Genomic DNA, 25,748 nt, shown 5'->3' on the forward strand with positions numbered 1-25,748 from the left:
GGCCTTTACTCTCTCTGGACCTAAGCCGGCCGCGGTGGCCAAGCGGTTCTAGGCTCTTCAGTTCGGAACCGCGCGACTGCTACGGTCGCAGGTTCGAATCCTGCCTCGGGCATGGATGTGTGTGATGTCCTTAGGTTAGTTAGGTTTAAGTAGTTCTGAGTTCTAGGGGACTTATGACCTCAGAAGTTAAGTCCCATAGTGCTCAGAGCCATTTGAACCATTTTCTTCTCTGTACCTAAACCCATTGGAATTTTGTTTTTGGGGGCATTTGAAAGCTCTTGTGTACGGAATACCACTACAGAATATTAAGAGTCTCCGTGTCCGTATTATAGAAGGCCACGTAACCACACACAGAGCTCCAGGAACACATCAGCACCTCGGAGATTCATTACGGCGGCGAGTGAATGCGGGCTGCACCGAGGGCACTTTGAACATCGCCTGTGAGAAAAAGTTACATGTGGTATGATGGGGCGTTCTGTTAGTGTGTTTTTTTCCACGATTAAAGAGTTGGGAAAATGAGTAGTAACATGGAAACAAAGCATTTCGAGATCCATGATCATTTAACATAATTTCTTCATCTACGTGTGAGGAACGTGTCCTGCAATTTTTGCCGTACATTTTTGTTACATCCTGTACAAAGATACGTTCTTGACCGAAGTGTTTCAAATATTTACATGATAGTCTAATACACTTTGGGACGGATACAGCCTACTTTTTTTTAATACACAACTGGCCAATAAAATTACTACACCAAGAAGAAATGCAGATGATAAACGGGTATTCATTGGACAAATATATTATACTAGAACTGACATGTGATTACATTTTCACGCACTTTGGGTGCATAGATCCTGAGAAATAAGTACCCAGAACATCAACCTCTGACCGTCATAACGGCCTTGATACACCTGGGCATTGAGTCAAACAGAGCTCGGATGGCGTGTACAGGTACAGCTGCCCATGCAGCTTCAACACGATACCACAGTTCACCAAGAGTAGTGACTGGCGTATTCTGACGAGCCAGTTGCTCGGCCACCATTGGCCAGACGTTTTCAATTGGTGAGAGATCTGGAGAATGTCCTGGCCAGGGCAGCAGTCGAACATTTTCTGTATCCACAAAGGCCTGTACAGGACCTGCAACATGTCGTCGTGCATTATCCTGCTGAACTGTAGGGTTTCGCAGGGATCGAATGAAGGATAGAGCCACGGGTCGTAACACATCTGAAATGTAACGTCCACTGTTCAAAGTGCCGTCAATGTGAACAAGAGGTGACCGAGACGTGTAACCAATGGCACCCCATACCATCACGCGGGGGTGATACGCCAGTATGGCGATGACGAATACACGCTTCCAATGTGCGTTCACCGCAATGTCGCCAAACACGGATGCGACCATCATGATGCTGTAAACAGAACCTGGATTCATCCGAAACACTGACGTTTTACCATTCGTGCACGCAGGTTCGTCGTTGAGTACACCATCGCAGGCGCTCCTGTCTGTGATGCAGCGTCAACGGTAACCGCAGCCACGGTCACCGGGCTGATAGTCCGTGCTGCTCCAAACGTCGTCGAACTGTTCGTCCAGATGGTTGTTGTCTTGCAAACGTCCCCATCTGTTGACTCAGGAATCGAGACGTGGCTGCACGATCCGTTACAGCCATGCGGATAAGATGCCTGTCATCTCGACTGCTAGTGATACGAGGCCGTTGGGATCCAGCATGGCATTCAGTATTACCCTCCTGAACTCACCGATTCCATATTCTGCTAACAGTCATTGGATCTCAACCAACGCGAGCAGCAATGTCGCAATACGATAAACCGCAATCGCGATAGGCTACAATCTGACCTTTATCAAAGTCGGAAACGTGATGGTACGCACTTCTCCTCCTCACACGAGGCATCACAACAACGTTTCACCAGGCAACGCCGGTCAACTGCTGTTTGTGTGTGAGAAATCGGTTGGAAACTTTCCTCGTGTCAGCACTTTGTAGGTGTCGCCACTGGCGCCAAACTCGTGTGAATGCTCTGAAAAGCTACTCATTTGCATATCACAGCATCTTTTTCCTGTCTGTAAAATTTCGCGTCTGTAGCACGTCATCTTCGTGGTGTAGCAATTTTAATGGCCAGTAGTGTAAATTAATATGACGTTGGTTTTTTGTTTCTAGGTTGGGTCGCGTCAGAGATACGAACTTTGCTTTTTTTAAATGGGATGATATAGTTTGGTACTTATTTTCTGATAGCGCGTATCGAGACGAATCTAATGATGTGTAACAGTAAGGTCTTTGAAGGTCAACGAAGGTCAAAAAGGTGGCATGAACGACCTATTACATAAGGTGTTCGAAGTGATGACCTCTGGTATCAATGCAGTGCTGAAATGATCTTATGATGGATTAAGTGGTATTCCTTATCACTTCGGCACTTATCGAAGCACATGCTCTGACTATTTTCTCTCCTATATGGTGCAAATACTAAATATTCGCTGAATACGGCGTATCCGTCTAACGTTCCATTGACCTGTAAACACCATTCGACGGTTTAGCAATACAACACTAACAGGAATGGCTGTTGATATACTTTCCGGGATGTGAGGTCGTGGTCCAAGAACTTTTCTGCTCGTTACGTTTCGTCCAGGACTGCGCTGGACGAATACACCACGGCAGGCGCAGTCCTGGACGAAACGTAACGAGCAGAAAAGTTCTTGGACCACGACCTCACATCCCGGAAAGTATATCAACAGCCATGTCACCCGGTCGTGAAAGCCTTCATTCTACTAACAGGAATGGTAAGACTAGTATCATGGAATAGAACGAATGTGAATGATGTACTCCTACGAAGAACAAGTCGATACGCCTCTCATTTACGGAGAATGTCAACGATCCGCCGAGCCCTAGCGGCTGCCAGGCCAAACTCGTTCAAGGTCACCCGCCTGACGTAGCTGATGCGTGTAAGTGAAGACAGCCATGCATGAAAACCCACCCACCTCCCCAGGGGTCGGAACCCCTACAACCCATAGAAGATATAGATGGTTCAGTAGCTGAATTAGTATTCTTTCTTAAAAAAAAACTCACGAGATAGATCGAACTAATCACACTTTTTAAGCAATTTAAAAAAAAATCTCACGAGATAGAACGAACTAATGTCACTTTATTATAGAAATAATATGTCATATATACATCTCAACAACATACAAATCACAGAGTATACCCAGAGATTCCCAGAGACTAAAACACTAAGAAGAATCGCTTCTCGGCTTTTGACAAGATCAATGTGTAGTTATACACTCCTGGAAATGGAAAGAAGAACACATTGACACCGGTGTGAGACCCACCATACTTGCTCCGGACACTGCGAGAGGGCTGTACAAGCAATGATCACACGCACGGCACAGCGGACACACCAGGAACCGCGGTGTTGGCCGTCGAATGGCGCTAGCTGCGCAGCATTTGTGCACCGCCGCCGTCAGTGTCAGCCAGTTTGCCGTGGCATACGGAGCTCCATCGCAGTCTTTAACACTGGTAGCATGCCGCGACAGCGTGGACGTGAACCGTATGTGCAGTTGACGGACTTTGAGCGAGGGCGTATAGTGGGCATGCGGGAGGCCGGGTGGACGTACCGCCGAATTGCTCAACACGTGGGGCGTGAGGTCTCCACAGTACATCGATGTTGTCGCCAGTGGTCGGCGGAAGGTGCACGTGCCCGTCGACCTGGGACCGGACCGCAGCGACGCACGGATGCACGCCAAGACCGTAGGATCCTACGCAGTGCCGTAGGGGACCGCACCGCCACTTCCCAGCAAATTAGGGACACTGTTGCTCCTGGGGTATCGGCGAGGACCATTCGCAACCGTCTCCATGAAGCTGGGCTACGGTCCCGCACACCGTTAGGCCGTCTTCCGCTCACGCCCCAACATCGTGCAGCCCGCCTCCAGTGGTGTCGCGACAGGCGTGAATGGAGGGACGAATGGAGACGTGTCGTCTTCAGCGATGAGAGTCGCTTCTGCCTTGGTGCCAATGATGGTCGTATGCGTGTTTGGCGCCGTGCAGGTGAGCGCCACAATCAGGACTGCATACGACCGAGGCACACAGGGCCAACACCCGGCATCATCGTGTGGGGAGCGATCTCCTACACTGGCTGTACACCACTGGTGATCGTCGAGGGGACACTGCATAGTGCACGGTACATCCAAACCGTCATCGAACCCATCGTTCTACCATTCCTAGACCGGCAAGGGAACTTGCTGTTCCAACAGGACAATGCACGTCCGCATGTATCCCGTGCCACCCAACGTGCTCTAGAAGGTGTAAGTCAACTACCCTGGCCAGCAAGATCTCCGGATCTGTCCCCCATTGAGCATGTTTGGGACTGGATGAAGCGTCGTCTCACGCGGTCTGCACGTCCAGCACGAACGCTGGTCCAACTGAGGCGCCAGGTGGAAATGGCATGGCAAGCCGTTCCACAGGACTACATCCAGCATCTCTACGATCGTCTCCATGGGAGAATAGCAGCCTGCATTGCTGCGAAAGGTGGATATACACTGTACTAGTGCCGACATTGTGCATGCTCTGTTGCCTGCGTCTATGTGCCTGTGGTTCTGTCAGTGTGATCATGTGATGTATCTGACCCCAGGAATGTGTCAATAAAGTTTCCCCTTCCTGGGACAATGAATTCACGGTGTTCTTATTTCAATTTCCAGGAGTGTATTTGCTGACGAGGCTACATTCACGAACCATGGAAATGTTAATTTGCATAACGTGCATTATTGGGCAACTGAAAATCCATGTTGGCTGCGGCAAGTTGCACATCAAAAAACGTCGTCAGTGAATGTGTGGTGTGGGGTTCTGGAGGGCAGAATTATAGGCCCCTATTTCAGGAGATTTTAATGGTAGGAAGTACACCACATTCCTGCAAGAAAAATTAGGTGTGATATTGGAAGAATTACCGTCAGGAACAAGGAACAGAAAGTGGTATCTACACAATGGGTGTCAGACACATTTTTCGCTGATGGCTAGAAATGAGTTGCAGAGACAATTCCCAAATCGTTGGATTGGACGCGGAGGAGATGTGTCGTGGCCGGCTCGTGCGCCACACTTGACGTCTCTGGATTTTTTTCTTGTGGGGATTTGTAGAAGACATTGTTTAGAAAGACGTTGCTACTACACCTGCATACTAGGCGCGTGCAATAGTGCCTAAGCCGCCTGGGCATAGCGGTTTGGACAACTGCAGCTGTGTGAACCGCTGTGCGAAGGTGGCGTCGAGGCTAACGCACCTGCCTCGTAACCAGGAGACAATGGTTCGATTTCCGGCCTTGGCACAAATTTTCACATGCCACTTTAGTCTATACACGTAAAATCATATCTGTATGAGACCAGTAAAGACTCTGAAATCGTGTCATTTCATTTGTATAATTTTTTTTTAGTGATCTGATATGTATTTTCGACATATTTCAGTATTTTCAGTTAAAATGAACACCCTGTGTAACTTAAATTTTATACTCGCTTGTGCAATCACGTGACATGTTGCAAACTTTAAGTACAATAATTATGTTGCCCACGAGTGGTAAAATTGTATACATAAATAACAGTTTTGGCTGAGATTCAAAGATAATTGTTTTAGTTTCCCCTTTGGATACATGTTCAGTTTTTTAGTCAAAAGCCTTGCCAAAACCGTGTTCTGAAATAGTGTTCTGGTTTCACCGCTAGACAGTGCCACGAGCTCCCCCAAAGATCGTAACACAACGCACACACATGTGATACTAACGCATGTTAATCCACCTGATGATGGAGGTTTAAGCTTTCGAAACGCGTTGCGGATATAATTAAACAGTGACTGGTGACAGTGAACTGGTTGTGATTCTTGAAGTTTTCCCGGCATACTGAAAGTTCAATGACATTTCGGGATTGTAGCCGGATCACGTTGACTTCTTGCCACGGTATTTCGGCTGGCGATCGTCCAACCATCTTCAGGTGAGTGTCCGTCACTGGTGATGGCCAGCCAAAATATCGTGGCAAGAAGTTAACGTGATCCGGCTACAATCCCTAAATGCCATCGAACAGTGAACTTGTTGTTTCATTCGGTATCAATGAGAACCACGGTAAAACCTAACCTGAAGTGTCCGCATTTACACTACTGGCCATTAAAATTGCTACACCACGAATATGACGTGCTACTGACGCGAAATTTAACCGACAGGAAGAAGATGCTGTGATATGCAAATGATTAGCTTTTCAAAGCATTCACACAAGGTTGGCGCCGGTGGCGACACCTACAACGTGCTGACATGAGGAAAGTTTCCAACAGAATTCTCATACACAAACAGCAGTTGACCGGCGTTGCCTGGTGAAAAGTTGTTGTGCTGCCTCGTGTAACGAGGAGAAATGCGTACCATCACGTTTCCGACTTTGATAAAGGTCGGACTGCAGCCTATCGCGATTTCGGTTTACGTATCGCGACATTGCTGCTCGCGTTGGTCGAGATCCAACGACTGTTAGCAGAATATGGAATCGGTGGGTTCAGGAGGGTAATACGGAACGCTGTGCTGGATCCCAACGGCCTCGTATCACTAGCAGTCGAGATGACAGGCATCTTATCCGCACGGCTGTAACGGATCCTGCAGCCACGTCGCGATCCCTGAGTCAACAGATGGGGACGTTTGCAAGACAACAACCATCTCCACGAACAGTTCGCCGACGGTTGCAGCAGGATGGACTATCACCTCGGATGTCCGCAGCTCGTGGTCGTGCGGTAGCGTTCTCGCTTCCCGCGCCCGGGTTCGATCCCCGGCGGGCCGGCCGCGGTGGTCTAGCGGTTCTAGGCGCTCAGTACGGAACCGCTCGACTGCTACGGTCGCAGGTTCGAATCCTGCCTCGGGCATGGATGTGTGTGATGTCCTTAGGTTAGTTAGGTTTAAGTAGTTCTAAGTTCTAGGGGACTGATGACCACAGATGTTAAGTCCCATAGTGCTCAGAGCCATTTGGACCATTTGATCCCCGGCGGGGTCAGGGATTTTTTCTGCCTAGTGATGGCTGGATGTTGTGTGACGTCCTTAGGTTAGTTAGGTTTAAGTAGTTCTAAATTCTAGGGGAATTATGGCCATAGATGTTAAGTCCCATAGTGCTCAGCCATTTGAACCAATTTATCAGCTCGGAGACCATGGCTGCGGTTACCCTTGACGCTGCATCACAGACAGGAGCGCCTGCGATGGTGTACTCGACGACGAACCTGGGTGCACGAATGGCAAAACGTCATTTGTTACGGATGAATCCAGGTTCCGTTTACAGCATCGTGATGGTCGCATCCGTGTTTGGTGACATCGCGGTGAACGCACATTGGAAGCGTGTATTCGCCATCGCCATACTGGCGTATCACCCGGCTTGATGGTATGGCGTGGCATTGGTTACACGTCTCGGTCACCTCTTGTTCGCACTGACAGCACTTTCAACAGGGGACGTTACATTTCAGATGTGTTACGACCCGTGGCTCTACCCTTTATTCGATCCCTGCGAAACCCTACATTTCAGCAGGATAATGCACTACCGCATGTTGCAGGTCCTGTACGGGCCTTTCTGAATACAGAAAATGTTCGACTGCTGCCCTGGCCAACACATTCTCCAGATCACTCACCAACTGAAAACGTCTGGTCAATGGTGGCCGAGCAACTTGCTCGTCACAATACGCCAGTCACTCGATGAACTGTGGTATCGTGTTGAGGCTGCATGGGCAGCTGTACCTGTACACGCCATCCAAGCTCTGTTTGACTCAATGCGCAGGCGTATCAAGGCCGTTATTACGGCCAGAGGTGGTTGTTATGGCTACATATTTCTCAGGATCTATGCACCCAAAGTGCGTGAAAATGTAATCGCATGTCAGTTCTGGTACAATACATTTGTCCAATGAATACCCGTTTATCATCTGCATTTCTTCTTGGTGTAGCAATTTTAATGGCCAGTAGTGTAAATTTTGTCTACGCCATGTTGTATCCCACTACAGCAAACGAGCGCAGATTGCTGCCCACCCGTTCCGTGAGATCATTTGTGTGTACAGAGAGAGAGAGAGAGAGAGGTGGTCTCGTCACGCTTCCCTGAGGCACTCCTGACGATGTCCGTGACGAACACTTGTCGTGTAGGGGGAGGTGCCGGGTTCTGATCCTGTACCCGCGCCCCTGTTCTCCTGCTGCGACGGTCCACGTCGCCGCTACGCGGGCGCCACGGGACGCCACGCGCTTTCCCTGGGGAGGGCAAGTCAGCCGGCGCCGGGCAGGTGCCAAGGTCGGCGTGGCTTCTTGCTTCCCATCCCTGCTTTCTCTCTCTCCTTATCTCTCTTCCCGTCCCCAGAAATTTCTCCGCCAGATTTAATTCGGAGAGAGCTCCCACGAGCGCGGAAACACCTGCCCGCCGCCGATTCTCTGAAGAAACGCCTGAAAAAGAAAAAAAAAAAAAGTGTGCGGCACTGCCGGTGTACCACGACAGTTCCAGCAATCTCTGCCTGGATTCGCAGGCACAGCTAAAATACCTGGGTGCTACAGTTCGACCACCTTAAACTGGAACCATCACACAGTGGCGTTGTAAGAGTTCCATGATTAAGGAATTTGTTGCTAGCGCAGTCGTGCACATGTAATTTCGATGGATTGATCATGCGGTGCCTGCGATATGTAAGGTATAGGAGAATGTCAGACCAGAGAGCAGTGTTGACTGCAGTAGGAACTGTGTAGCAGTAGGAGTTTGTGGTAGCTAGCAGTCTGGTGTATCGTGTTGGCTGGGCCGGTCGTGTGGAGTGATGGCGGTGCCTAAGCGATGAAGTATGAGGTAAAAGCAGCCTCGCGCATATGTACTATTGCTATATCAAGTCCGATGTAAATGTTAAAAAAAAAATATCTTAATAATAATCTTTCTTATAAAATTTAACTTTTCACAATCATTCATCTCAATTTAAAGAATTTACTAATTCCTCCTATCCATGGTCATCCTGATTATTGTAAAGACAAATCAGTTGTTTCTTTTTATACATGACAAATCTATCGGCCAGCATTGCACTGGGCTGTGCCAGAAAAATTTCCTTTTGGAGCAGATATATACGCGTTATCCGGCGACCTTATTGAGGTAAGAACTTTCATTTTTATTCAGAATGATCTTTCGGGGCCATGACGCAGCGGTGCTGACGTCCAAAATCTACCAGTTTAAATTCACAGTCATTATTGAAAGGTCATAAGTGAGCGAGGTTAGTCACATTGTATTATTGGTAGCATACGGAATTTATCTGTTGCGCAGTTACACTGACAAGGGGAGGCCGCCAATTGTGAAATCCAGATTCGATTCATACTGCGCATAATAAAAGCTCATGGCCAGAGGTGTAATGTGGCAAAGCACCAAGATGCACTTCTCAGCCGTTGTCGAGAAAATCGACAGTTAAAAGAAACCATTACAGTGAAATACTCTCTTTGATAAGCGATTTTCTATAGCGTCGTGGCGCAACAGTAAGCGGTCGGGTTTGTAGCCCGAAGGTCGCCGGATCGAATCTCGCGCCGTGCAACTTTTTTTTTATTTGTTTTTTGTAATTCAAATGTATATACCATACGTACAAAAGAAAGAATTTCACTTTCTGATCGACACTTGGGGTGGGCAAACGAACCCGGCGTTATACAATGAGATATTCCAGGACGATAAGAAGTTACCAACGTGCACTATAAAAGTCATTCCTCCGAAGTGCACTTCTCTCGTCCAACCGTGTGACGTGTATTTTTACCGACAGGTGAAAAATTTGATCAAGCGCCTTCAAAATTGTACTTTTTTAATCGAGCGAAACCGAGACATCAACTCCAGAGACGATTGTATAAAAATCCAGTCCCTCGTCCACCACCAATTGTCTTCTCCGATTTTTGCCGATATGATACGATACGCGTGGTATGCATCAAACCTGACGAACGATGGAACAATTTTTCAGAATGTCAATCAGGTGTGTTTCCCAACAGATAATTTGAAAAACAATTGTTCTTGTAAAAACGCACCGTTTATCATATGTGCTCGATGTCGTGCTGTTTTCTGCTTTCCATGTTTCTATGATAACTATCACTCCGGTTCGTGCGATACTCCAGCTACTTCTGGTCACTAATTGTTATTTATGTGCGAGTGTATACTTTTCAATAATTTGTATCCACTTGAATATTATTTGTGATATTGTGTTTTATTTCAAGTATTATTTTCCCACGACAAACGACTTTCAACAACTTATTATATGCATAATTGTTGCAACATATTGCCGGGAATTATATATATGTGTGTGTGTACATTTGAATTACAAAAAACAAATTATAAAAAAAAGTTGCATGGCGCGAGATTAGATCCGGCGACCTGCGACTTACGAACCCGACCGCTTACCGTTGGGCCACGACGCTGTAGGAAATTAGTAATCGTAGAGAGTATTTCACTGCAACGGTTTCTTTTAACTGACGATTTTCTCGACAAGGGCTGAGACGTGCATCTTGGTGCTTTGCCACATTACACCTCTGGCCATGAGCTTTTATTATGCGCAGTATGAATCGAATCTGAATTTCACAATTGGCGGCCTCCCCTTGTGAATGTGAATTATATAATTATATTTTTTACTGTTGGGAGGTTTAGGAAAATACTTTTGTGGGGAGGTTACACTTGACTAACCTCGCTCACTTATGACCTTTGAATAATGACTGTGAATTTAAACTGGTAGATTTTGGACGTCAGCAGCGCTGTGTCATGGCCTTGAAAGATCATTCTGAATAAAAATGAAAATTCTTGCCTCAATAAGGTCGCCAGATATCGCGTATATATCTGCTCCTATAAGAAATTTTTCTAGCACAGCCCAGTGCAATGCTGGCCGATAGATTTGTCATGTATAAAAAGAAACAGCTGATTTGTCTTTACAATAATCAGGATTACCGTGGATTGGATAAATTAGTAAATTCTTTAAATTAAGATGAATGATTGTGAAAAGTTAAATTTTATAAGAAAGATTATTATTAAGAGATTTTTTTTAAACATTTACATGGGACTTGATATAGCAATAGTACATATGCGCGAGGCTGCTTTTATCTCATACTACATCGTTCAGCCAGCGCCATCACTCCACACGACCGGCCCAGCCAACACGATACACCAGACTGCTCGCTAGCTACCACAAACTCCTACTGCTGCAGAGTTCCTACTGCTGACTACACTGCTCTCTGGCCTGAGATTCTCCTATACCTTACATATCGCAGGCACCGCATGAGCAAGCCATCGAAATTACATCTGCTCGACTGCGCTAGCAACAAATTCCTTAATCATGGACCTATTACAGCCTTTTCAGGATGAAGTGGTACTGGTTGAGTTGCGTGTGGATTTTCCGTTGCCCATATCCGACAATTCTGTGTATTGACATATCCTGTCACATGGAAGTGGGCTTCGTGTGTCCACAAAATCATCCACGACCAATCATTGTCCACTTCCATGCGAGCAAGAAATTCTAAAGCAAAGGTATCTCTTGCTGACAGTTCAACTGGAAGCAACTCGTGCGCATGAGTAATTTTGAACGGATAGCGAAGAAGGATGTTTCGCAGAATTTTACGCACCGTGCTCACGGGTATGTCCAATGCTCCGGCAATTCTCCGTGCACCACACGTTTGCAGACCACCACTCGTCTCCTCCTGTATTGCTGTGGCCACTGCTTCCAGTGACGTAGGATCAATTCGTTTCCTCCCTCTACCTCGTTGCACAGGAAAAGAACCCGTCTTTCCAATTTCCGAATCATTTTCTCCGGCCCCCGGCAGTCATCGGACCAACGCCTTCTTTCAAAACTTCAGTGTTCGGAACTTCTGCAGAGCGACGTGCGCACAGCCATCACTCTTGCAATACAGCTTTACAAGCAGAGCGCGATCCTGTATTCAGACAACCATGTCGAACGTCGCAGACGCGAAAGGAGGAAATGCCGTGTACGAGGCGTGTTTATACCAACTTGAATGGGTCGAGCGCATGACAAGTGTTTCCATTTGCGTATTCTGACACATACAGCGCCTTCTATTGACCAATTTTCACACTATTTTTTTCTTCTGCCATACGTTTTCCCCATTCTCTGATAATATTCTGTTGCAATTTGATGTCATTCAGAGAAAGTGGTGTTATTTCTGTGGTGGTCAATTCACCCTCATCAGCCAATTGCTGTTGAGCGGGAGGGCCGGGACACATAAGGAACATTCATAGTTTATAACAACAACACTTTTATTAAACTTTTCTTTATCTTTAAAAAATGTTCAAATATGTGTGAAATCTTATGGGACTTATCTGCTAAGGTGATCAGTCCCTTAAGCTTACACACTACTTACAAGGGAACCTCCCCATCGCACCCCCCTCAGATTTAGTTATAAGTTGGCACAGTGGATAGGCCTTCAGAAACTGAACACACATTAATAGAGAAAACAGGAAGAAGTTGTGTGGAACTATGAAAAAATGAGCAAAATATATAAACTGAGTAGTCCATGCGCAAGATATGCAACATCAAGGATGATACCCGCACCGCAGCGTCATGGTCCCCTGGTTAGCGTGAGCAGCTGCGAAACGAGAGGTCCTTGGTTCAAGTCTTCCCTTGAGTGAAAACTTTAATTTTTTATTTTCAGTTTATGTGACAAACTATTATGTTTTCATCAGTTTTTTGGGAGTCATTATCACATCTACAAGAAAACCTAAATCGGGCAAGTTAGAAGAATCTTTTTACCCATTCGCCAAGTATACAAGTTAGGTGTGTCGACAACAAATTCCTGTCATGTGACGCACATGCCGTCACCAGTGTCGTATAGAATATATCAGACATGTTTTTCTGTGGAGGAATCGGTTGATCTATGACCTTGCGATCAAATGTTTTCGGTTTCCATAGGAGAGGCACGTCCTTTCGTCTACTAATCGCACGGTTTTGCGGTGCGGTCGCAAAACACAGACACTAAACTTATTACAGTGAACAGAGACGTCAATGAACGAACGGACAGATCATAAATTCGCGAAAATAAAGAAATTAAAATTTTCACTTGAGGGAAGACTTGAACCAAGGACCTCTCGCTCCGTAGCTGCTCACGCTAACCACAGGACCACGGCGGTACTCGACTAACGCCCTCCTTGATGTTGCATATCTTGCGCATGGACTATTCGGTTTGTATATTTTGATTATTTTTTTCATAGTTCCACACAACTTCTTCCTCTTTTCTCGATTGATCTGTGTTCAGTTTTTCAAGGCCTATCCACTGTGACAACTTATAACTAAATCTGAGGGGAGTGCGATGGGGAGGTTCCCTCGTTAGCCTAAATTATCCTAAGGACAAACACACACACCCATGCCTGAGGGAGGACTCGAACATCTGCCGGGACCAGCCGCACAGTCCATGACTGCAGCGCCTCACACCGCTCGGCTAATCCCGCACGGCTGTGACTAAAAGTCTAGGACAGGGCTTCACAACATACGTGCTCGCGGAGCAAGGTGTGAGCAGCAAGACGCGAGCACGGAGCAGCGCGAGCACGCTACCCCCACTACCGGACCAGAGCGGAGAGTGGGGAGAGTCACGTGGGGCACACGACAGCTGCCGCCAGTCAGTGTAAATCCGCGTCCACCTGCAGGGTGTGCCTCTACATTCGTATTAATTTGTGAACTGTTACACAATAAAAGGTGTCACTGAAGTGTGGGATTCTCGGTTATCTTGTACTTTTTGCCCTTTACAATTGCGTCTATGTTCGGAGTAATTGTTCTTGTGCATTTTAGGCGCAGCGTGCAGTTTAAATTTCGATCAGACAATGCGTTTCTCAGGCGCGTCTTGTTACATTTCATTGCAGAGAACAGTTGTTCACAAACATACGTGGAACCGAACATTGATATTATTGTAGCCGCCAGTTTGTGCAAATGAGGAAATCTATCCTGAGGGAAGTGTCTGTAGAATTCCAAAATGTTTTTCTCGTTCTGAAATTTGTCTCTGTATTCTCTGTCACACTGCAGGTCAATAATTTCTTGCTGCAGCTCAGGACGAATCTCTTAAATATTCGCTGAATATGGAGAGAACAGATCAAAATCACTGTCTAGTGCTGTCAGATCTTGAAAGCGCTGATCAACTAAACTATGTGAATAACGTTCACAGTCTTTGTGAACATCTTGCATGGATGATAATTTAGGAAAATGAGCTAGGTTTCCTGTTTCCAGCTGACTCACCCAAAGTGTCAATTTCATTTTAAAAGCTCGTATTCGATCTATGAAATGAGTAATTAGCAGATCTTTACCTTGTAGTAAAATGTTCAAAGCATTCAGATGGCTAGTTAAATCTGCTAAGAACGCGAGATCACATTCAAACGTGCGCGCGCATTTCCCCTCCCTCCCCTCCCTGCCTACTCGGCGACCTTGCACCTGCTCGCGAGCACGTGCCTGAGCAGACGCGAGTACTCGCGCTCAAATCCGGCCAGTTGTTAAGCCCTGGTCTAGGAGGTTTTGCTGTAATGTAAAATCACTAAGCGGCTCCATATTATCTACTCCCTCATGGACGATGCAGGCACCAGTGCGGAAGGTAACAGAGAGAAGGCCGAAATCGTGAATTCGGTCTTCCCCAATTGTTTCACCCCGGACGATCGTAATACGGTGCCTTCTTTCAGCCAACGTCGAAATGGCACATACTGAGATCACCGAATGCGGAATAAAGCAACTACAATCGCTTGGTATTGGAAAGGCATCAGGACGAGATGAGATACTAGTAACATTCTACAAAGACTGTGTCAAAGAACTTGCTCCCCTGCTAGCAGAAGTTTGTCGTACGTCGCTGGAGCAACTCAGGTAGTGACTGGAAAAAGGCGCAGGTCATTTCCATTTTCGAGAAGGGCCGCAGGACAGATGCACAAAATTGTCGACCTCTGCCTGTATAGTTGAGGTCTATCGGCTCGAAAATTGCGGAACATGTTTTATGGTCATTTATTATGCCGTTTTTGGAGAGCGGGAATCTCCTCTATAAGAATCAATATATATAAATGACCTAGTAGATAGTGTCGGAAGTCCCATGCGGCTTTTCGCGGATGATGCTGTAGTATACAGAGAAGTTGCAGCATTAGAAAACTGTAGCGAAATGCAGGAAGATCTGCAGCGGATAGGCACTTGGTGCAGGGAGTGGCAACTGACCATTAACATAGACAAATGTAATGTATTGCGAATACATAGAAAGAAGGATCCTTTATTGTATGATTATATGATAGCGGAACAAACACTGGTAGCAGTTACTTCTGTAAAATATCTGGGAGTATGCGTGCGGAACGATTTGAAGTGGAATGATCATATAAAATTACTTGTTGGTAAGGCGGGTACCAGGTTGAGATTCATTGGGAGAGTGCTTAGAAAATTCCATCAACAAAGGAGGTGGCTTACAAAACACTCGTTCGACCTAGAGTATTGCTCATCAGTGTGGGATCCGTACCAGATCGGGTTGACGGAGGAGATAGAGAAGATCCAAAGAAGAGCGGCGCGTTTCGTCACAGGGTTATTTGGTAACCGTGATAGCGTTACGGAGATGTTTAGCAAACTCAAGTGGCAGACTCTGCAAGAGAGGCGCTCTGCATCGCGGTGTAGCTTGCTCGCCAGGTTTCGAGAGGGTGCGTTTCTGGATGAGGTATCGAATATATTGCTTCCCCCTACTTATATCTCCCGAGGAGATCTCGAATGTAAAATTAGAGAGATTGGAGCGCGCACGGAGGCTTTCAGACAGTCGTTCTTCCCGCGAACCATACGCGACTGGAACAGGAAAGGGGGGTAATGACAGTGGCACCTAAAGTGCCCTCCGCCACACACCGTTGGGTGGCTTGCGGAGTATAAATGTAGATGTGGATGAATCAACATGGATCTTTGGAAACTCAGCTAGCTCCGTTGCTACATGAGATCCACAGTGCTGTAGACAACGGTGCTCAGGTTGATGAGGTATTCCTTGACTTTCAGGAAGGCATTTGATACCGCAGTTTAGTAAAAAAAAATACGAGCTTATCGAATATCGGACCAGATCTGTGATTCGATTCGGGACTTTCTTGCAGAAAGTACTCAGTATGCCACTGTTAAGGGAAAACAATCGGCAGATGTGACAGCTAATTCCCGGAGTACCCCAAGGCAGTGTGGTAGGACTGTTACTGTTTAGAATGCATATAAATATCTAGCAGAAACCGTCGGGAGCTCTTTAAGACTGTTAGCAGATGTTGCAGTTGTCTGTAAAAAGGAAGCAATGCCAGAAGACAGTGTCGAGTTACAGAATGACCTGCACAGGTTTAATGAATGGTGCTAGCTCTGCCAGGTGACCCCGACCGCAAATACATGTAAGATATAGAAAAGACATAGGAAAGAACTTCACTGATGTACAACTACGCTATTGATGACAAACTGCTGGAAACAATATCTACTGTAAAATATACAGGGGTAACTATCCACAGCGACCCTATGCGGAATGAGCCGGCCGCGGTGACCGAGCGGTTCTAGCCGCTACAGTCCGGAACCGCGCGACTGCTACAGTCGCAGGTTCGAATCCTGTCTCGGGCATGGATGTGTGTGATGTCCTTAGGTTAGTTAGGTTTAAGTAGTTCTAAGTTCTACGGTACTGATGACCTCAGATGTTAAGTCCCATAGTGCTCAGAGCCATTTCAACCTATGCGGAATGACCAAATAAACAAGTTAGTAGGAAAAGCGGATGGAAGATGGAGTCAAAGGAAGAATCTTAAGGATATGTAATACAACCACGGAAGATGGCTCTTGTTCGATTGATTTTTGAGTAGTGTTCATCAATCTGCGGCCCTTGCCAGGTAGGACTGTTAGAGGATTTCACGGGTAAAGGTGTATGGCCCATTCTTCTTTGCAGAGAACACTGTGACCGGAAGCACATATCACAATATGCTTGAGAAATTCCTTTTCTCAGAGCTGGAAACTGACTCGAAAGACTTCATTTACCAACAGGATGGGGCACCGCCACACTGGCATCTGGAAGTGTGGGAATTTTTAAACTGAAAGATTACTGAACGATTTATCGGTCGCACTGGACCATAAGATGCAGCCTTACATTATAATGTAATAATTATAATCCAATAATTATTGGACTCTGAAGTCACCGGACCTGACTATGTGATTATTTCTTGTGGGGATTGATAATAGACTTTGTTTATGTCCCTCCGTTACCAACAACAATGAATGAGCTGCGACATCGCATAACAGCAGCTGTGGAGGCTGTAACTCGAGTTATGTCCGCTGTAGTGTGGGAACACTATGAATACCGCACTGTCATATGCTGTGGATCTCAAGAGGAGCATATTGAACACCTATGAAAAGTTACGAAAAAAAACTTTTTGAATTTCGAGTTCATCAAAAAACAAAATTCATTGTATATGTTTATTAGTTTCAGAAATATAGACGTGCAAAATCTGATGATTCTTTTGGGATCGGATTGTTTGGGGGAGGAGACCAGACAGCGAGGTCATCGGTCTCATCGGATTAGGGAAGGATGGGGAAGGAAGTCGGCCGTGCCCTTTCAAAGGAACCATCCCGGCATTTGCCTGGAGCGATTTAGGGAAACCACGGAAAACCTAAATCTGGATGGCCGGACGCGGGATTCAACCGTCGTCCTCCCGAATCCGAGTCCAGTGTGCTAGCCACTGCGCCACCGCGCTCGGTGATTCTTTTTGTTACACCCTGTATTGATGAAGTAGGTATCGGGAGTCATCAGGCCGTGCAGCGCTCTGCCATTGCCCCAACGTCCATTGGCGATTGCCACGTGCCGATTTCACTCGTAGTTGCCAATGTGGTGATGTTAAAGTTGGCACATGCACAGTCGCCAGCTGCTGATGCCCATCGTTAGGTGTCTTCGGTGCACTGTGTATTCAGACACACTTGTACCGTTTCACTTCCATACATGGCTACACTACACACAAACGACTTCCTGACACTTAAATCTATACTCGTTGTTAACAAATTTCTCTTCTTCAGAAACGCTTTCCTTGCCATTGCCAGTCTACATTTTATATGCTCTCTACTTCGACCATCATCAGTTATTTTGCTCCCCAAATAGCAAAACTCCTTTACTACATTAAGTGTCTCATTTCCTAATCTAATTCCCTCAGCATCACCCGACTTAATTCGACTACATTCCATTATCCTCGTTTTGCTTTTGTTGATGTTCATCTTATACCCTCCTGTCAAGACACTGTCCATTCCGTTCAACTGCTCTTCCAAGTCCTTTGCTGTCTCTGACAGAATTACGATGTCATCGGCGAACCTCAAAGTTTTTATTTTATTACCTACTCCAAATTCTTCTTTTCTCTCCTTTACTGCTTGCTCAATATGCAGATTGAAAAACATCGGGGCGAGGCTACAACCCTGTCTCACTCCCTTCCCAACCACTGCTTCTCTTTCATGACCCTCGACTCTTATAACTACCATCTGGTTTCTGTACAAATTGTAAATAGCCGTTCGCTCCCTGTATTTTACACCTGCCACCTTCAGAATTTGAAAGAGAGTATTCCAGTCAACATTGTGAAAAGCTTTCTCTACAAATTCTAGAAACGTAGGTTTGCCTTTTCTTAATCTATTTTCTAAGATAAGTCGTAGGGTCAGTATTGCCTCACGTGTTCCCATATTTCTACGGAATCCAAACTGATCTTCCCCGAGGTCGGCTTCTACTAGTTTTTCCATTCGTCTGTAAAGAATTCGCGTTAGTATTTTGCAACTGTGGCTTATTAAACTGATACTTCGGTAATTTGCCACATCTGTTAACACCAGCTTTCTTTGGGATTGGAATTATTATATTCTTCTTGAAGTCTGAGGGTATTTCGCGTGTCTCATACATCTTACTCAGCAGATCGTAGAGTTTTGTCAGGAGTGGCTCTCCCAAGGCCGTCAGTTGTTCCAATGGGATGCTGTCTACTCCCGGGGCCTTATTTCGACTTAGGTCTTTCAGTGCTCTATCCCATTTCATCTTCATCTACATCCTCTTCCATTTCCATAATATCGTCCTCAAGAACATCGCTCTTGTATAGTCCCTCTATATACTCCTTCCACCTTTCTGCGCCGGCCGGTGTGGCCAAGCGGTTCTAGGCGCGTCAGTATGGAACCGCGAGACCGCTACGGTCGCAGGTTCGAATCCTGCCTCGGGCATGGATGTGTGTGATGTCCTTAGGTTAGTTAGGTTTAAGTAGTTCTAAGTTCTAGGGGACTGATGACCTCAGATGTTAAGTCCCATAGTGCTCAGAGCCATTTGAACCATTTTTGAACCACCTTTCTGCTTTCCCTTCTTTGCTTAGAACTGGGTTTCCATCTGAGCCCTTGATATTCATACAAGTGGTTCTGTTTTCTCCAAAGGTCTCTGCCCAGCATTAAAGTCTAACTTTAGTTCCGCCACAGTTCGCCGCCTGTCTTGTTTTACCAGTCTGTCCAACCTGTGACGTCCGACGTCTGTAATGAGGTTCAAATCAAATGGCTCTGAGCACTATGGGACTTAACATCTGTGGTCATCAGTCCCCTAGAACTTAGAACTACTTAAACCTAACTAACCTAAGGACATCACACACATCCATGCCCGAGGCAGGATTCGAACCTGCGACCGTAGCAGTCGCGCAGTTCCGGACTGAGCGCCTAGAACCGCTAGACCACCGCGGCCGGCTGTCTGTAATGAGGGCTGGTCACCCAACGACATGACGTCTGCACGTGGTTTCGCCACGTGTTGAAGGGACTGGCCACAGCAAGTCGTGCAATATCCGAAATGCTCGTGTGGAGCCTCCGGGCCATCACTACCTGCGGTCAAACTCTGATAGACAGCGCGCCTCCCTACTCTATACAGGTACAGCACATTCAGCGATGTTACATGCGCTGTGCGTGTGTCTGACTAGCGGTCATTTCTCGCCTCGGCGGCTTTATGTTGATTGTAGATGTATGGTCAAAATGTGCTGGGTGACATGTATAGTTACCTTACACACGACACGCTACAATTTGGACCTCTTCTAAAGGCAGAGGGTTGCAACTGGCGCTAGCAAAGTGGGAAAGCCGACCAAGTAATAGGAACAAGTAATAACCGGTATTGAGAACACAATAGAAATTCGGAGGCATTACTTTTCAGCACGCTCCGGTCTCCCTGTCTCTCTCTCTCTTTCTCCTTCTCTCTCTCTCTCTCTCACTCTCTCCCTCTCTCTGTCTCTTTATCAGCCCATCGGCCACTCAGGTACAGGTGGGAGGAAACTGGTGAGAATTGGTGATGACTGAAGCCATGGTCTGTTCCCGCCTTACACAGGACCCGCACCCGCAGCCGCAGCCGTGGCCAGTCGTCGGCGCCAGTAGAGGAGGAGTCTTCGTCTGCAGATGACCTGTCAGTGAAGGCCAGCTCCGGCCGTCGGCGCTACACCTCTCTGGACAGGGGTGCCGCCAGGGACAAGGCCCCCAGCAGCAGCAACAACAACAACGGCAACGCACCAGAGGCCAACGAAGTCCTTCCGCCACCCAGGAGGTATGTACTGCAGATTCCTCTCCTGGCAGGGTCGCCAAACTGCCACTACACAGCTCGCGCCAATACTCAAAAAAATTCCACTAAATTACAGGCCATATCATTAAAGTCAGTATTCAACAGAATTGTGGAACTATTTTGTGTTCAAACATTATAAGTTGTCTCGAAGACACATAGTCAACACAGATTTAGAAAACGTAGCTCTTGTGGAACACAGCTAATTATTTACTCACACAAAATGTTGAGTGCTGTTGTGACTTGGCAAGACAGCCAAGTCACTATGAGGTGAAGCCGAAAGGCACGCGCTTAAGCTCCCGCAAGCTGGCGATAGGTCTGGAACAGGTCAGAGAAATAAGACTAGCAAAACAGGAGGTAACTGGTAGAATACTTAACTTTAATCCATAATTGGAGAACATCGCTCTTGATGGTACATGTTTTATAATTTCAATATTAACTGGTAACGGCGCCTTGCTAGGACGTAGCAAATGACGTAGCTGAAGGCTATGCTAACTATCGTCTCGGCAAATGAGAGCGTAATCGTCGGTGAACCATCGCTTGTAAAGTCAGATGTACAACTGGGGCGAGTGCTAGGAAGTCTCTCTAGACCTGCCGTGTGGCGGCGCTCGGTCTGCAATCACTGACAGTGGCGACACGCGGGTCCGACGTATACTAACGGACCGCGGCCGATTTAAAGGCTACCACCTAGCAAGTGTGGTGTCTGGCGGTGACACCACAAGTGCTATGGACAAAGAACTTCAAATTGATTCCGTGGTGCCGGTCGTTGTGGCCGAGAGGTTCTAGGCGCTTCAATCGGGAACCGAGCGACCGCTACGGTCGCAGGTTCGTATCCTGTTTAGGGCATGGATGTGTGTGATGTTAGGTTTACTTAGGTTTAAGTATTTCCAAGTTCTAGGGAACTGATGACCTCAGATGTTAAGTCCCATAGTACTCAGAGCCATTTGAACCATTTTGATTCCGTGTTTTTACAATGAAGAGCCAAAGAAACTGGTACACCTGCCTAATGTCGTGTACGGTGAGCACGCAGAAGTGCCGCAGCACGCCGTGGCATGGACTCGACTAATCTCTGAAGTACGGCTGGAGGGAACTGACACCATGAATCCTGCAGAGCTGTCTACAAATCCATAAGAGTATGAGGGGGTGGAGATCTTTTCTGAACAGCAAGGCATCCAAGATATGCTCAATAATGTTCATGTCTCGGGAATCTGGTGGCCAGCGGAAGTGTTTAAACTCATAAGAGTGTCCCCAGAGAAAATCTGCAGCAGTTCTCGATGTGTTTGGTGTCGCATTGTCCTGCTGGAATTGCCAAAGTCCGTCGGAACGGGCAATGGACATCAATGGATGCAAGTGATCAGACAGGATGCTTACATACCTGTCACAGCTGTACAGGGTGTTTCAAAAATGACCGGTATATTTGAAACGGCAATAAAAACTAAACGAGCAGCGATAGAAATACACCGTTTGTTGCAATATGCTTGGGACAACAGTACATTTTCAGGCGGACAAGCTTTCGAAATTACAGTAGTTACAATTTTCAACAACAGATGGCGCTGCGGTCTGGGAAACTCTATAGTACGATATTTTCCACATATCCACCATGCGTAGCAATAACATGGCGTAGTCCGTGAATGAAATTACCCGAAACCTTTGACAACGTGTCTGGCGGAATGGCTTCACATGCAGATGAGATGTACTGCTTCAGCTGTTCAATTGTTTCTGGATTCTGGCGGTACACCTGGTCTTTCAAGTGTCCCCACAGAAAGAAGTCACAGGGGTTCATGTCTGGCGAATAGGGAGGCCAATCCACGCCGCCTCCTGTATGTTTCGGATAGCCCAAAGCAATCACACGATCATCGAAATATTCATTCAGGAAGTTAAAGACGTCGGCCGTGCTATGTGGCTGGGCACCATCTTGCATAAACCACGAGGTGTTCGCAGTGTCGTCTAAGGCAGTTTGTACCGCCACAAATTCACGAAGAATGTCCAGATAGCGTGATGCAGTAATCGTTTCGGATCTGAAAAATGGGCCAATGATTCCTTTGGAAGAAATGGCGGCCCAGACCGGTACTTTTTGAGGATGCAGGGACGATGGGACTGCAACGTGGGGCTTTTCGGTTCCCCATATGCGCCAGTTCTGTTTATTGACGAAGCCGTCCAGGTAAAAAAAAGCTTCGTCAGTAAACCAAATGCTGCCCACATGCATATCGCCGTCATCAATCCTGTGCACTATATCGTTAGCGAATGTCTCTCGTGCAGCAATGGTAGCGGCGCTGAGGGGTTGCCGCGTTTGAATTTTGTACGAATAGAGGTGTAAACTCTGGCGCACGAGACGATACGTGGACGTTGGCGTCATTTGGACCGCAGCTGCAACACGGCGAACGGAAACCCGAGGCCGCTGTCGGATCACCTGCTGCACTAGCTGCGCGTTGCCCTCTGTGGTTGCCGTACGCGGTCGCCCTACCTTTCCAGCACGTTCATCCGTCACGTTCCCAGTCCGTTGAAATTTTTCAAACAGATCCTTTATTGTATCGCTTTTCGGTCCTTTGGTTACATTAAACCTCCGTTGAAAACTTCGTCTTGTTGCAACAACACTGTGTTCTAGGCGGTGGAATTCCAACACCAGAAAAATCCTCTGTTCTAAGGAATAAACCATGTTGTCTACAGCACACTTGCACGTTGTGAACAGCACACGCTTACAGCAGAAAGACGACGTACAGAATGGCGCACCCACAGACTGCGTTGTCTTCTATATCTTTCACATCACTTGCAGCGCCATCTGTTGTTGAAAACTGTAACTACTGTAATTTCGAAAGTTTGTCCGCCTGAAAATGTACTGTTGTCCCAAGCATATTGCAACAAACGGTGTATTTCTATCGCTGCTCGTTTAGTTTGTATTGCCGTTCCAAATATACCGGTCATTTTTGAAACACCCTGTATGTAGACGTATCAGGGGTCCCGTATCACTCTAACTGCGCGCGCCCCACACCGTTACAAAGCCTCCGCCAGCTTGAACAGTCCCCTGCTGACATGCAGGCTCCTCGGATTCATTAGGGTGTCTCCGTACCCGTTCACGTACAGCCACTCGGTACAATGTGAAACGAGACTCGTCCGACCAGGCAACAAGTTTCCAGTCGTCAACTGTCCAGTGTCGGTGTTGACGGGCCCAGCTGGAGCGTAAAGCTTTGTGTCGTGCAGTCATCAAGGGTACATGAGTGGGGCTTCGGCTCGAAAAGCGCATTTCGACGATGTTTCGTTGAATGGTTTTCGTGCTGACACTTGTTGATGGCCCAGTATTGAAATCTGCAGCAGTTTGGGGAACGGTTGCACTTCTGTCACGTTGAACGATTCTCTTCAGTCGTCGCTGGTCCCGTTCCTGTAGGACATCTTTTCCGGCCGCAGTGATGTCGGAGATTTGATGTTTCACCGGATTCCTGATATTCGTGGTACGCTCGTGAAATGTTCGTAATGGAAAATCCCCACTTCATCGCTACCTCGGAGATCTGACCATAGCACCCCGTTCAAACTCACTTAAATCTTGATAACCAGCCATTGTAGCAGCAGTAACCGATCTAACAACTGCGCCAGACACTTGTTGTCTTGCATAGGCGTCGCCGACCGTACCGCTGTATTCTGTCTGTTTACATATCTCTGAATACGCACACCTACACCAGTTTCTTTGGCGCTTCAGACACCGTATCGCAGAGGCGAGCTGTAGTGAAATTGCGTGCTTATAAGATATTGACTGAGTTATACGACTGTATTCATGAATTCCTGTCAGAGAAATCACAGATCGTGGTAACTGACGGAAAGTCCCTCAGTAAAACAGAAGTGATTCCTGGCGTTCCCCAAGACTTGTCAATATAAACGATTTAGGAGACAATTTGAGCAGCCGCCTTAGGTTCTTTGCAGACGATGCTATCATTCATCGTCTAGTAAAGAACATCAAACCCAATTGCAAAACGATTTAGGAAAGGTACGATTATGGTGCGAAAATCGGGAATTGACCCTAAATAATGGAAAATGTGAAATCATACACATGTGCTAAGAGGAATCCGCTAAATTTCGGTTACACGATAAATCAGTAAACAGTAAAGGCCGTAAATTCAACTAAATTACTAAGAATTACAATTACGACCAAGTTAAATTGGAAAAAACACACAGGAAATGTTAAGGGGAAGGTGAACCGAAGATTGTTTTATTGTGCAGAACGCTTAGAAGATGTAACAGATCTACACTCCTGGAAATGGAAAAAAGAACACATTGACACCGGTGTGTCAGACCCACCATACTTGCTCCGGACACTGCGAGAGGGCTGTACAAGCAATGATCACACGCACGGCACAGCGGACACACCAGGAACCGCGTTGTTGGCCGTCGAATGGCGCTAGCTGCGCAGCATTTGTGCACCGCCGCCGTCAGTGTCAGCCAGTTTGCGGAGCTCCATCGCAGTCTTTAACACTGGTAGCATGCCGTGACAGCGTGGACGTGAACCGTATGTGCAGTTGACGGACTTTGAGCGAGGGCGTATAGTGGGCATGCGGGAGGCCGGGTGGACGTACCGCCGAATTGCTCAACACGTGGGGCGTGAGGTCTCCACAGTACATCGATGTTGTCGCCAGTGGTCGGCGGAAGGTGCACGTGCCCGTCGACCTGGGACCGGACCGCAGCGACGCACGGATGCACGCCAAGACCGTAGGATCCTACGCAGTGCCGTAGGGGACCGCACCGCCACTTCCCAGCAAATTAGGGACACTGTTGCTCCTGGGGTATCGGCGAGGACCATTCGCAACCGTCTCCATGAAGCTGGGCTACGGTCCCGCACACCGTTAGGCCGTCTTCCGCTCACGCCCCAACATCGTGCAGCCCGCCTCCAGTGGTGTCGCGACAGGCGTGAATGGAGGGACGAATGGAGACGTGTCGTCTTCAGCGATGAGAGTCGCTTCTGCCTTGGTGCCAATGATGGTCGTATGCGTGTTTGGCGCCGTGCAGGTGAGCGCCACAATCAGGACTGCATACGACCGAGGCACACAGGGCCAACACCCGGCATCATGGTGTGGGGAGCGATCTCCTACACTGGCCGTACACCACTGGTGATCGTCGAGGGGACACTGAATAGTGCACGGTACATCCAAACCGTCATCGAACCCATCGTTCTACCATTCCTAGACCGGCAAGGGAACTTGCTGTTCCAACAGGACAATGCACGTCCGCATGTATCCCGTGCCACCCAACGTGCTCTAGAAGGTGTAAGTCA

General features: G+C 47.2%; 1 protein-coding gene across 2 annotated transcripts in view; it reads left to right on the forward strand.

Moving 5' to 3' along the window:
• The window catches only part of LOC126213604 (mucin-1-like), a 329,890-nt gene that overhangs the window by 216,481 nt on the left and 87,661 nt on the right, over positions 1 to 25,748 (forward strand). For both annotated transcript variants that reach the window (XM_049941458.1, XM_049941459.1), the window contains exon 7: positions 20,267 to 20,479. In XM_049941458.1, the coding sequence (XP_049797415.1) occupies positions 20,267 to 20,479 (213 nt within the window). The remainder of the gene's footprint in view (positions 1 to 20,266; positions 20,480 to 25,748) is intronic.

Source organism: Schistocerca nitens, chromosome 11 (genome assembly GCF_023898315.1).
Source record: "Schistocerca nitens isolate TAMUIC-IGC-003100 chromosome 11, iqSchNite1.1, whole genome shotgun sequence".
Classification (NCBI taxonomy): domain Eukaryota; kingdom Metazoa; phylum Arthropoda; class Insecta; order Orthoptera; family Acrididae; genus Schistocerca; species Schistocerca nitens.